Source organism: Xylona heveae (assembly GCF_001619985.1).
Source record: "Xylona heveae TC161 unplaced genomic scaffold L228scaffold_9, whole genome shotgun sequence".
Lineage (NCBI taxonomy): Eukaryota > Fungi > Ascomycota > Xylonomycetes > Xylonales > Xylonaceae > Xylona > Xylona heveae.
Genome location: NW_017264201.1, coordinates 474,408 through 487,854, shown reverse-complemented (window position 1 = coordinate 487,854; position 13,447 = coordinate 474,408). Strand labels below are relative to the sequence as shown.

At 47.6% G+C, this 13,447-nt stretch overlaps 5 protein-coding genes across 5 annotated transcripts; 3 read left to right on the top strand and 2 right to left on the bottom strand.

Annotated features, from left to right (window-relative positions):
• The first annotated feature begins 156 nt into the window (after window positions 1-156).
• Window positions 157-3,940, top strand: L228DRAFT_262591 (plasma membrane ATPase). The gene is made up of 5 exons (XM_018334431.1): window positions 157-1,035; window positions 1,114-1,344; window positions 1,404-1,921; window positions 1,974-3,580; window positions 3,639-3,940. Exons 1-5 carry the CDS (start codon window positions 556-558, stop codon window positions 3,683-3,685), a joined length of 2,883 nt encoding a protein of 960 aa, XP_018186228.1. The 5' UTR covers window positions 157-555; the 3' UTR covers window positions 3,686-3,940.
• Window positions 3,941-4,192: 252 nt separating this feature from the next.
• On the top strand, window positions 4,193-6,126 carry L228DRAFT_176898 (hypothetical protein). The gene is made up of 6 exons (XM_018329522.1): window positions 4,193-4,526; window positions 4,625-4,725; window positions 4,871-5,120; window positions 5,264-5,294; window positions 5,342-5,432; window positions 5,491-6,126. The coding sequence occupies exons 1-6, from the start codon at window positions 4,496-4,498 to the stop codon at window positions 6,082-6,084; spliced, it is 1,098 nt and encodes a 365-aa protein (XP_018186227.1). The 5' UTR covers window positions 4,193-4,495; the 3' UTR covers window positions 6,085-6,126.
• On the top strand, window positions 6,127-6,676 carry L228DRAFT_176899 (hypothetical protein). The gene is made up of 2 exons (XM_018329523.1): window positions 6,127-6,257; window positions 6,326-6,676. The coding sequence occupies exons 1-2, from the start codon at window positions 6,179-6,181 to the stop codon at window positions 6,538-6,540; spliced, it is 294 nt and encodes a 97-aa protein (XP_018186226.1). The 5' UTR covers window positions 6,127-6,178; the 3' UTR covers window positions 6,541-6,676.
• On the bottom strand, window positions 6,583-8,348 carry L228DRAFT_176883 (hypothetical protein). Its single transcript, XM_018329521.1, has 6 exons — window positions 8,212-8,348; window positions 7,794-8,159; window positions 7,276-7,738; window positions 7,057-7,223; window positions 6,883-6,993; window positions 6,583-6,829 (listed from the first exon to the last, which is right to left on the bottom strand). The coding sequence occupies exons 1-6, from the start codon at window positions 8,311-8,313 to the stop codon at window positions 6,671-6,673; spliced, it is 1,368 nt and encodes a 455-aa protein (XP_018186225.1). The 5' UTR covers window positions 8,314-8,348; the 3' UTR covers window positions 6,583-6,670.
• Window positions 8,349-8,880: 532 nt separating this feature from the next.
• Window positions 8,881-12,489, bottom strand: L228DRAFT_213122 (beta and beta-prime subunits of DNA dependent RNA-polymerase; the record flags this gene model as incomplete). Its single annotated transcript, XM_018329971.1, has 4 exons — window positions 8,881-11,683; window positions 11,740-12,126; window positions 12,183-12,337; window positions 12,406-12,489. 4 exons carry the CDS (start codon window positions 12,487-12,489, stop codon window positions 8,881-8,883), a joined length of 3,429 nt encoding a protein of 1,142 aa, XP_018186224.1.
• Window positions 12,490-13,447: the final 958 nt, after the last annotated feature.

Below are 13,447 nucleotides of genomic sequence, written 5' to 3'. Positions count from 1 at the left end.
TTCTAAGCCTAAATCCTCTCCCCGCGAGACGGTTGTCCCGCATAGGTCTAGTCGCTAGTGTTCGTTCATATACCGACTGCTTCCCCTCCTCAGGAATATATCCTCAGTCTTGTCGCTCCCCGTCCTTCCTTCTTTCCTTTTCCCTCCTCCCTCATCCATCCTTCGTGCCGTTCTTCTTTGTTGTTTAACCCTCAACCTCTTTCTACAGCTCGTGGGGTTCTCCACTGCTCATCGCTGCAAGCACGCTGAGTGCGCGGTCTCAATTGCCTTTGCACAAAACAGTGCACAGTCGCTCGTGAGTAGAGCTACCAGAATAAGCTCAAGTCGAGCCAGGACCGAGCTCGCTTGCGGACATTGTCAACAGAGCAGCGAATTTCCCCAAAACAAACAACGTTCTACGTTCCCACACTGCCTTAAAAATTCTATCGCTGAACAAATTCCCTCTATCTCTTCCCTTTTCCAGTGACCTGTTGGTTGATTCTTGTTTTCTTCATCCTTGATTGTCCTTTGCGCCCCACATCACGCAGACGTCTCGCGCATTGATCATCCATCCCCATGGCTGACAATCCGACCGGGGCTCACCCCGCTGGTGGGGACTCGTCTAACGCCAGTTCCGACGCGACCCCACCGAACCATCTCGGCACTAATGTGCCTTCGGGCCGCCTCGATGGTCAACATGATCCCGAGAAGGCTGGCCATTATCAAAGCCAAAATGACGCCCCTGGTACCACTCCTCAAAAGCAGGAGCCCGGTGACGAGGAAGAGGAGGAGGAGGATATGGACGCCCTCATTGACGAGCTCGAGTCTCAAGACGAGCACCAAGAGGAGGAAGAGGAAGGCGAGGACGTTGCCGCCGGTGGAGCTCGACCTGTATCTGAAGAGCTACTTCAAACGGATACTCGCCAAGGTCTATCTGACCAGGAAGTGCTCACTCGACGTAAAAAGTTCGGTCTGAATCAGATGAAGGAAGAGAAAGAAAACCTGATTTTAAAATTCTTGGGTTATTTTGTCGGACCGATTCAGTTTGTCATGGAGGTGAGCTACTCGCGATTGCCCGGCGGCGGGTTGTATACACGCCTCGGGATTGTTGCTGTTACTAACATATATGGGTAGGCCGCTGCCGTTCTCGCAGCAGGTCTGCAAGATTGGGTTGACTTTGGTGTCATCTGCGCCCTTCTTTTGCTAAATGCCACGGTCGGCTTTGTTCAGGAATTCCAAGCGGGATCTATTGTGGATGAGCTCAAGAAAACCTTGGCCCTCAAGGCTGTCGTGCTAAGAAATGGCCGCCTTCAAGAGGTCGAAGCTCCCGAGGTCGTTCCAGGTGATATTCTTCAAATTGAAGAGGTAAGATTTATTCTCGAAACCCCCATGAAGGACTGATGAATGACAGCTCAATTCTGCAGGGAACAATCATTCCCGCTGATGGTCGCATCGTTACCGAAGACGCCTTCCTTCAAGTGGACCAGTCAGCTATTACAGGAGAGTCGCTTGCAGTTGACAAACATCTTGGCGACACTTGCTATGCCTCCTCGGCCGTCAAACGTGGTGAAGCGTTCATGGTTATCACCGCTACAGGTGATAGTACTTTCGTCGGCCGCGCCGCTGCTCTTGTCAGCGCTGCATCTGGTGGAACTGGCCACTTCACAGAGGTTCTCAACGGCATCGGTACTGTCCTCCTTATCTTGGTCATTTTCACCCTTTTGATCGTTTGGGTGTCCTCATTCTATCGAAACAATTCCATCGTTAGAATCCTCGAATATACCCTTGCTATCACCATTATTGGTGTCCCTGTCGGTCTTCCAGCAGTAGTTACAACCACAATGGCCGTCGGCGCGGCATATCTGGCCAAGAAGAAGGCCATCGTGCAAAAACTTTCTGCTATTGAGTCCCTGGCAGGCGTTGAGATTCTCTGCTCTGACAAGTAAGAACAACTGAGACCGCTAATCATAATGCAGAGCTGACATGAAGTCTAGGACGGGTACATTGACAAAGAATAAACTATCCCTCGCTGAGCCTTTCACTGTCGCTGGCGTCGAGCCCGAGGACCTCATGCTCACGGCTTGTCTTGCAGCATCACGCAAGAAGAAAGGTATCGATGCTATTGATAAAGCCTTCCTGAAATCTCTTCGTTACTACCCTCGCGCCAAGGGTGTCCTGTCGAAGTACAGGGTTCTCGAATTTCATCCATTTGACCCGGTATCCAAGAAGGTCAGCGCAGTTGTTGAATCTCCTCAAGGCGAGCGCATCATTTGCGTAAAAGGTGCCCCGCTGTTCGTACTCAAAACAGTGGAAGAGGATCACCCTATCCCAGAGGAGATTGATCAAGCATACAAGAATAAGGTCGCCGAATTCGCCACGAGAGGTTTCCGCTCCCTTGGTGTCGCTCGAAAGCGGGGCGAAGGCTCTTGGGAGATTCTTGGAATCATGCCTTGTGCTGATCCTCCGCGTCACGATACAGCTAGAACCATCAATGAAGCCAAGACCCTTGGTCTTTCAATTAAGATGCTCACTGGTGATGCGGTTGGCATCGCCCGTGAAACTTCGCGTCAGCTCGGCCTCGGTACTAATGTGTATAACGCAGAGCGCCTTGGCCTCGGCGGCGGCGGTGAGATGCCTGGTTCTGAAGTGTATGACTTTGTCGAAGCCGCGGATGGTTTTGCCGAAGTCTTCCCTCAGCATAAATACAATGTCGTCGAGATCCTTCAACAGCGTGGTTACCTGGTAGCAATGACTGGAGATGGTGTCAATGATGCCCCATCGTTGAAAAAGGCCGATACTGGAATTGCCGTCGAGGGAGCTTCTGATGCCGCACGTTCAGCCGCTGATATTGTCTTCTTAGCTCCAGGCTTGTCTGCGATCATTGACGCCTTGAAAACCTCCAGACAGATCTTTCACCGAATGTACGCCTACGTCGTGTACCGCATTGCGCTATCACTGCATTTGGAGATTTTCCTTGGCCTGTGGATTGCTATTCTGAATCACTCATTGAACTTGGAACTGGTCGTCTTTATCGCCATCTTCGCAGATATTGCCACGTTGGCTATCGCTTACGATAATGCACCCTTCTCCAAAACCCCTGTCAAGTGGAATTTGCCCAAGCTCTGGGGCATGTCTGTGTTGCTCGGAGTGGTGCTGGCTGTTGGAACCTGGATTGCTCTCACAACCATGTTCCCTTACCAGGACAACAGCAATGCAGCGCACCAGGGTGTTTACGGTGGTATTGTCCAGAACTTTGGTGTCCGTGATGAAGTCCTCTTTCTTCAAATATCTTTGTCGGAGAACTGGCTCATCTTCATTACTCGTGCAAATGGCCCCTTCTGGTCTTCAATTCCATCATGGCAACTGACTGGAGCGATCTTGGTCGTCGACATTATCGCAACGTTCTTCTGCTTGTTCGGCTGGTTTATTGGTGGCCAGACCTCTATCGTTGCCGTTGTCCGTATTTGGATCTACTCATTCGGTGTCTTCTGCGTTCTCGGGGGCATTTACTATCTCCTCCAGGACAGTGTTGGTTTCGACAACCTCATGCATGGGAAGTCTCCGAAGAAGAATCAGAAACAACGGTCGTTGGAGGATTTCGGTAAGTTTTTCTCCCCAATGTCATATCGTCGGCAGAGTTGCTCTAACAAGATTCATAGTTGTTTCCCTTCAACGTGTTTCTACCCAACACGAGAAGAATGCTTGAGAAGGATGTTTGTATTAGGGACCAAAGCATGCCTAGATGGCTTTGCGAGACGGTTGCCGGTTCATACTCCTGTACAGCAGTGGGGGTTGGTTTTCTGAACTTTTTTTTTTAATTTTTGCCCCTGATTCCCACTCTTTTCATTGTTTATTTTATTATTCCCTTTTTTAATACCATCCCCTTCGACGTGGTTGCACGGTTACGATGTGCATAGTCCAAAATAGCAGTAAATCAATATGGTCTTCCTCAGCAAATACCTGATTGTGACTTGCTTTTATCCCATTTTAAGCCCCTATGTAGCTACAGGAAATAGCAGGCTACTGGTACGTCAAAGGATGCGTTATTGGTTGTTCAAACAGTACTGTAAAGTTGAATGGTGAGATTCGTGCTCGAGCTTTCAGCTCAGTACAAGCCAAGCTTAGTCAGTCCTCAGGATGTTTCGTGAAATTCGCCGCGCTGTGCAAGCGACCGCGCTCCGCTTTAGCGCGTACTTTCCCAACTGACGTTCCTGGCGTCATAGGGTCTCGTTGAAAGCGAACTGCGTTGATCGGTTTTTTAGAATTGATCTTTTTGTAGGGTCGTCGGGTAGAAATTTGAGGTGTCTGAAAAGCGTAAAAAGGATTTTTCGTCTCTTTTTATTTCGATTCCCATTCGAATCCTTTAAACACCGCTGCGGTGATTCGAGCAATTGGCCAGGACCAATATCGAACCCAATTCAGCGACGCCTCTCCAAAGCTTCTTCGGATCCTTGTATGAGAATCGGTTGCAATTATGAGAATTTTGTGAAGTGCCAGAAACACCTTGCCATACAACATGGAGAAAAGAATTCCGGGTTATTATTTTGGTACGGGATACTTTTTCTTGCTTTGCCCGGGAATCTTTAATCCACCTATAATACGCGTGGATCTTTTTTCTGACTATTGTACCGTCCATGTGTATCAGATCCGGAGAAAAGGAAATATTTCAAAATCCTTCCAAATCATGCTGCGCCAGCGTCACAATATTCAAGGCAAAACGTCTCAAAAGTCCAATATCTAGAGCGAGTAAGTCACTATCTCTCACCTGCTGTTCCCTTGTCAGATCACTCAACGATACATTGCCGTCCATGTACACGAAAATCTAGATCTTCTTTTCATCGTTTGGTGCATTTTTATTGACGTGGCGGGACTTTCCCCTTTTGTTTATAAGAAACGGAAAAGAGATGAGCGGGATGAGGCCCGGCTGAAAATGCGCATCACTCGTTCCAGAATTCTAAATCATCCCTTGGCCGGCGCTCTTTCCCTTCCGCGCGAGCATGGGCAGGAATTGCGACCTGCGGCACTGGCGAAGACTTATGCAACCGGCTTGTCCTCAGAACGTCTCATCTCTAGTTCCGATCCTCGAGGAGAGAAGATTGGGCAGTTCGCCAGGGATCCAGAGACCGGCGGGTTATTCTTCAGTAAGTCCGTTTGAGTCAAACAAATCCCAGCATGTTATTCCCAAGTTATAGGGGACGCCAATCAGCCTTGGCGCATGAATGTTTTGAATTCTCTATTCTCGGCTTTTCAGTATGGGCAAGCACTAACAAGCTTCCCATCTCAGGTACTATTCACTCAGGGGTTTCCAAGTACATGTATGGATTCAATCATGTCAAAAAATCAATATGCTTATACGATCTAGGTCAATCGCTCCAAAATGGTCATCAAATGGTGAGCCTGAATACTCAAAGATCCGCGGTTGGCATTTGATAACTCCACCGAGTGCATCTGAGGTACGAAATCTTCATTCTGTTTCTGATCCATAGATCCTCGCAAAATTGACTTGGAAAGATAACTTCTGTAAACATCGGAAAAACCAGGACGTTGATGTCAACAACGCTAGGCGGAACGACGCAATCAACTGTGCACTTGGCGAAACTCGTTGACCCTTCATGCTTTGATGGTAGTCTGTTAGATGTAGGAGCTCACGTGCTATTAAAACCTCCAGGGCAAACTTCTATCTGGACTTCTGCGCCCTCCAAGACCGATGGCAATATTGCAATCGGTACAAGCAGCGGGATCAATCTCCTGCAGGAGTCACTTAGCAATTGGACCGAACTCAAGACCATACATTATCCAACCGACGTTTTTGCTTTAGAATTCCTCTCAGCTTCAACTATTGCAGCAGGGCTAAGAGACAACAGCGTCAGACTGTACGACCAGCGTAGCTCTGGCAAATCTCTGAGGCTCAGGCATCGAAGCGCAGTGACCGGCATCAAGCAGGTGGATGACTGCCGCATACTCGTCTGTGGCCTAAAGAATAGCGTAAGCCCAGACCGAAGATGTCCTTGTCGTTCTGACACGATCCCCTCTCCGCATCTATTTCCTGAAACGCGTGTATCCTTATTTTCTTTCGTTTCTTTATTCTATTCGCTGTCTAACTAAGTTCTGAACAATTCAGTTATCCATGTACGATCTCCGCTACCACCAACCTGATAAGGCTTTCAGAGGACGGCAACAGGCCTCGTCTCAAACAGTTATGGAGTATGCCCATGCAAACGAGTTCCGACTTGGCCTTGGCTTTGATGTAGATATTGAAACTGGATTGATAGCCGCGGGTAAGTCAATGTAATAAGAATATCTTGAAAGCAAAGGGCAGGCCATTGACCTTAACGGGAGAATGTAGCAAGAGATGATCGCCGAGTGCAATTATTCTCTCTCCATACCGCAGAAAAGATCAGCGTGCTGGCCCTTTCCAAATGCTTCGAAGACTTTCCCAAGTGTGTGAAATTCTCAGAAGTTCCAAAGCATCCATTCGAACCAAACGATTTGGCAATAAGCTCAGGCGCCGCCATAGAAAATTTGACGTGGAGAAAAGAAAGTCCCTGTGCTCTCCGTTGAGGCACTTTAGGAGCTGAACAGATTCATCCAGCCAACTGACTTCTGAAATAGATCAGGGGATGAATCATGTTGAGTTTATGATGGAGGCTCAGTCAAGACAACAAACTGAGCGGAACATCACTACGAGCATTTATTCGGCTAGATGATCCTCAATTTCGAAATCGACACTTCGAGCCAATTGAAGAATGTAGTCCCATCCTACATTCACACGCCATTTCGTCTGCGGCTCCAGGGCATCAGCAGTGCCAGAAGCTCGAATGATAAGACGGAGCGAGGAGAGTGTGGCAACCTGTTGATACGCGTTAAGAGGTTTCGCTTTTAGAACACGATGCTACAATATACCTGTGTAAGGAGGTCTGCAGACGATGCCAATGATCGTGGGCAAATAGCCTGGAAAATAGCCAGCATGCGCTCCAGAACGAAAGCTTGAGGGCCAAGTAGCCGCCGCTGGATCTTGAAGGGGGTGAGCAATTGGCTAGAAAAACTCGTGCCATGAAGTAAATGGCATTTACGTACCTTGCGGTGCTTAGTGGCTCTTGCACTCGTCCCAACAGTACTCTTCCTCCGCCTTTTCTTTTCTGTCGCTTTCATAAAGTGTATGGGGTCTTGTCTGGAAGGATTGAAAGATGCCAGATAGGAAGCGCAAAGAAGGAACTTGGAGAACAGTGGTAGTTCATGCGTATCTGCTCTGAATGTCAATGCCGTATTTCAAATCTTCTAATAGCATCATCTTACTTTTCAATGTGTCTCTCCTTAGCTCTGCAATGTTCTCAGACGTCACGCTCTCTGTAAGCATTGCATCACTCTGAAACAATGCCCGTTTGGCAATCATCAGCTTTGAGAAGTCCCTTGTTCCATAGGTCCCTTCCGCAATTGGCTCGACAAAAGAGGGCCATAGCTTGTCCGCCGCGTCTCTCAAGCTTATAATATCTCGTGCCGCGCCTTTCCCGATACTATCCCAAACCACACCGCAAAATCTGGACCAGATCCAGGCAGAGTCTTCTATTTGCTGCTCCTCCGTATAGTCAGGGTCAGGAGACGCCTCTTTCGCTTCAAATATTGATCGAGGCGATATTGAAAGGATGGCTAAAGACTGGTCTTTCGTATACGGTGAGAAGTATATGTGAGGCGTCCCAGCGGTACGAAGCATGTGTGCTCGGGGCGATGTCATAATGAACAAGACGGTCAAATTGGGAATCTAAAGAGGTCATTCAGTCTCTCTCCCCTGGTTTTCATTTGAGGAGGAGCCGTACTACTTCGCCAAGTCGTGCAAGCGCAGGAGAAAGAGTAGGCGGTATTTCTCGTTGGCGGTCAATGTCGTCCAGAACGAGGACAAATTTCGGTACGCCGCTTAATAAATCCTGCAAAGCATTTGAAAGTGCCCCTACATTTTCACAAGAGGCACTACCTTTCCAGGAATTTTGGGGCTCCGCGGCGCGGATCGCGGTTAAGGATTCTGCAAGTATTCGTTCGAGAAGGTGCCGAGTGGTGATGCATTCTCGGGCTCGTATAACCGCATGAGAAAGATTGAAGGCCTCAGTAATGGTTCCAACAATTACACTTTTCCCTGTAGCATTAAGCCCATGGACTACAATGGCAGGGGGCGATGGACGGCTTGGCTTCCAGACTTAGCGGAGGTTATCCCGGCAGGGTAAAGGTTTAAAGACATACGTTCAGAACATGGACAAGTTGGCGTATTTGGACATGGCGGTAAGGAAACCGTCCGTTCAATTCTTGCAGCGAGTCTCCTTTCGGCACTGGAGGCTTCTGCATTTCTACAGCAGAGTGCAAGTTGTTGCCTGAGAATGTTGTTTTGGCGCGGCTGTTTGCGAAGCAGCGGATACAGCTTGCTCGCTCGCCCTAGGTACCGAGGTACTGCAGCGCTTGTGGATTCTGGCATGTAGTAAGCTCCAAGAAATTTCAATCTCACATACCTTCGTAGAATAGAGTCGAAAACTACCCCCAGTAATCTTACCGTTCAAGTCACAAGCCTAGTGTCCTATTGCTTGAGCGCGAACTACAAAATCATGTTCCCGCTCTCATCTGATATGTAGGATTTTGAGACTGATTAAGAGCAGTTGGGTCTTCGAAGGGCTTGCTGTTAAATTTTGCACCTCCACATACATTTAAAGATCTCGCAGATAGTACAATTTGCTTTTAGCCAAAGTTAAAATGCATTTCATTACCACCTCTAAAATAGGACCTTGTCTGTAAATATCAGAGTAATCGCCAACTCCACAATTGATGCACCGTCCCAACGTCTATGCGCCCAAATATGCCAATAGTAAATTGAAATTCAGCCAAACGAGTGATGTCTTAGCAGTGCCAAGCATGTGCGACCTATGCCGGGAATTCGTCCTCTAATTTCAGCCTTGCCAAGACATTCATGCTCAATAATTCTTGAATAAGTAGTTTTGCGGCGTACGGAATCATCATCTTGACAACCGCCTTCGAGCTCTTACAGTTCTGACACCAATTCTGATATCCCATCAACCCGCAAGTCTCGCAGATGTCAACTTCATGTTTATCGCTAGAGAGCATGAGTCGCTCGAGTAATAATTGAGATGCCCCATAGGCTATAAGACAGTCTCGTTCCATTTCACCAAGACGAAGTCCACCATCTCGGGAACGACCCTCCGTTGGTTGACGGGTTAGGATAGCTCGAGGTCCACGAGACCTAGAATGCATCTTGTCTTGCACCATGTGCTTGAGCTTCTGGTAATAAATAGGACCAAAAAAGACATAAGCAGGAAGAGCCTCTCCAGTAATCCCGCTAGTCAAATAATCCTTTCCAGAGTAACTGAAGCCTTTGTTGATAAGGATGTTGCCCATATCTTCGACCTTGCTTCCGCCGAAGGCAGTTCCATACTGCAAATTTCCCGACAAAACTCCAGCTTTACCCGATACCAGCTCGAGCATTTTGCCAACGGTCATTCGCGATGGAAATCCATGAGGGTTCATAATGATATCGGGAACGATGCCTTGATCGTTGAAGGGCATATCAGCTTGTTCGGCGATGATGCCCACAACGCCTTTCTGTCCATGGCGGGACGAAAATTTGTCTCCTAACTCAGGGCGTCGTGTCTGGCGTGTTTGGATTTTGAGGAGTGTTGCCTCTGCTTCAGTCTGCGAAATCATAACTTTATCAACATACGATGGATCGGGCAGTCGATACGTCATTGGAGTGTCCCGGTACTCGTTTGTGCCATAATCGGAACCCAAACCCGATGCTGACGTGTTGAGAGGCGTCTGTTTCATAATGTATACTTCTCCGCTACTGACTTTATCCCCCACAGCAGCAAGCCCATCAGTGTCGAGAAGCGCGTGCTTTTTAATTGGGGCGCCGTTCTCCTCGTGTCGATCACCAACACGGTCCATCGTCCCATTCGGATACTTTTTCAATTGAGTGGCATACTTTCGAAACACTTGGCATCGACCAAAGCCGCGGTCACAAGAGGCTTTGTTGAGAACCAACGCGTCTTCAATATCATACCCCGAATAGCTCATTACGGCAACTGTTGCATTTTGCCCAGCAGGCAACTTATCGTACTTGATAAGCTCAATGGTCCGAGTCTTCACCATTGGCTTCTGAGGATATACCATCAAATAAAGCAGTGTATCAATTCGAAGGAATTGGTTATGGGCGATCGCGCCTATTGCTTGTTTACCCATGGCACACTGGTAGGTATTCCGAGGAGATTGGTTGTGATGCGGGTAGGGAATGAGCCCAGCCACGGCACCGAGAACCGTGAAAGGTTCGATTTCCAAGTGAGTCGTGGACGGATTGATATCCTTCTCGTAAATCGCTATGTTCGAATCGTTTTCTTCGTTGACGTCCAAATACTCCACAAGTCCTCGAGAAAGAAAGTCGTCGAACTGTAACTCGCCTTTGCGCAGAGCCTGGAGATGGCGAGCAGTCACTCGAGATTTACCGTTTTCGACAACTATAAGGGGCCGACAAATTCTCCCCTCGTCGGTGGCAATGTGAACGGCATGATGATGGTGATTGATGTATATACTGACGAATTCGGATACACGACCCATCCGTCGAAACTTTCGGAAGCCATTTAAGAATTGCTTGGGCTGCCTTGTCAATGCAATAGGGGTTCCATTGATGAAAATTATGTAAGCGCCTTGTCCATAGACTACTCTTCCACTGATGGCGGCGATGTCTTCAGCACCGAGTACGAAGACAAGTTTGATAACTGGGGCTTCTTCATCATCCGTAGTGATGTGTGTCATCAGCGCGAGGTTCTTGACAAGACCACATGCCTCTCCTTCCGGTGTGTCTGAAGGGCACAACATGCCGAATTGAGACGGCTGGAGCGCTCGGGGCCCGCTGACTTTTCGAGTCTTCTCAAACTGACTAGAGATTCGAGTCATCATGCCGAGAGCACTGATGTAACTTAAACGACTTAAAACATGCGTGACACCAGCTCTCTCCATTTTGAATCGCTTGAGGTTCCAATTACCCGTTGATATTGCTCGATTCATTCCTTGAGTGATATAATTCCCATGGACCTGCATGTGCTCAAAAGCGTCGAACTCTTGAGTTCTGTTGGGCTTCTTGAGCACCTTGTCAATATTCATTTTCAGGTCATGGTTGAACTTTTTGAACAGGTCTTCAAATAAAAGAGACAGGAGCTGTCCGGCCAGCTCGAGCCGCTTATTTCCCACGTAATCACGATCGTCCACCATATTTGGATCGTGCATAGTCATGAGCACTCTTCTGACCATGAATGCCACATACAATGCCTTAGGTCTGAAATTAAGTCCACGGACGGGTACATGAGTGATGATGACAGAAGCCAGGGCTTCAAGAGCTTCCTGCGTATAATTACGTTTGAGTGCTCCGCTGCCTATCGGCTTTCTTGTAATCTTGATCCTAGCTCCGAGATATTCGAGAGCCTGCTGCTGGGTATGGACTCCAAGCTTGGCACATTCTTCAAAGTTGACAGAAAAATCGTCTTGGTAGACATTGTCAATTCCGGCAACGAGAAGTAGGATTTCATGATCACTTTGGATCCCCATCGCCTTCAAAACAAGGACAATCGGGACATCTTCATTCAAGACGTTGTGTCTCAAATATATTCGATCCTTTTTGAGAATCACATAACTTTTAGACTTGCGCTCATGGGTAGAACTTAACGTACAATTAGTACTTTGATTCGTCCTCTCGTTATTGCATTATATACTCACCTGGTAACAGAAGCTTGCACAATGCCCTTCTTGGGTTCAGCCTCGACAATTACTCGATTCTTGCTCAGTTGTTCCTGAACGAGGATAACTTTTTCGGTGCCATTCACAATGAAGTATCCGCCGGGATCCAAAGGACATTCGTTAAGTATTGCCATCTCGCTTTCGGACTTGTTCGACAAAACACACTTTGAGCTTCGAAGCATAATCGGCAACCGACCTATTGGCACTCTTGGCCGTTTGACCACAGACTTTCCTCGAACATATTCGATCGCGACAAAGACGGGAGCTGCATATGTCATGTCCCGTAATCTGCACTCGTTTGGCGTAATCTGATCTTCGCCGTCGGCATCGAGACGCTCCGGAGAACCAACCCAAATATCGGTATACCTTGATGGAAAAGGTCAGTTAATATCACCGAAGTAACATGTTCTTCAAGAACCCACTTCAGATAGAACTGAGGCTCCACATCGCTCAAAACCTTCTTGTTGGCTTGTACAATTTTCTTCAATTCGACCTCAACGAAATAGTTGAAGGAGTCGATATGCTGTTTTACAAGGCCCTTCACCTTGAGAAAGGCCGGTAAAAGATTCCATTTGTCCTAGCGACCTCTGTCAGAGCCAAATATCTGGGGCTAATTTTGTTTTTTTGTTTTTTTTTGAACTATACCTTTGCAGTGCTTATCGGATCCGTCAATGACTTCCCTTCATAATGAGTCTGGAATAACGCTTCGAGATCCTGTATATTCAGCATAAGCCTTTCGAGGTTGCAAATATCATCCGGTGAGGAGTTTTCAGATAATTACATCGTCGCGACCAGCACCTGCCCTGGGAGATGTTTCAGTAGGCTCTGACCTTGCTCCAGGGGACTTTTCGCCTGGTGACTTCTTTGCATGGGACGTTGCATTTTTCAAAGATTCCGCGCCGTTGGCCTTGAGCTGCTTAGCAGGAAACATAGCATGAAAAGGAAAAAGAATTGCCCACCTTTGAGGATCCTCTTGGAACGCTCTCGGCGTCCGTTCTCACGGGAGGTCTCCTTCGTGGCGGCATGAGCCAATCTATGATTCGTGAGCTTGTATGATGGCTTCTTTACGACCACCCAGCTCTGCTCTTCTCACGTTCTCTTCACGCCACTACCAAGAAATGATAATTCAGATAAATTGTTTGAGGTGTTTGGAGAGTCGAGAAGTGGGCCTTTCCTCCTCTAGTTAGTACTTTCATTAGCTTCTAGCTGAATCAGGTAAAGACTCGGGATTCCACAAAATGAAGATACGTACTCGGTATGACCTTATCGCACCTCGACGAGCGAGACGAGGTACTCGTATTCTGTCAGGCAACGCAGGTCTGTAGCTATTGCGATGTCGAGAAAGTATTCCGCTACTGTACCTTACGGTAGGTAAGGTAAGCTCGAAGGCAGGTCGGTACCTTAGGTATCTTCATTGAGGTACCTAAGGTAGTTATTAGGCTCGGTCTTGCAATTAACTATAATTCAACTGATTGACGTTTTGATCGTAAATCCTGTGGAACCCCTTTTGTACAATTCAGCCAGATCATTTTCCCCGTTTCTGAAGTTTGCCTTATTTGTGAATATACCTACGCAACCTCACACACCCATCAATGCATCAACTGAAAATACTCTGCTTTAGAAATAGCTGATCAAAACACGCCGTACCACAGTAATCACAAGCGGACCATGAATCTTGAAGCGGTGA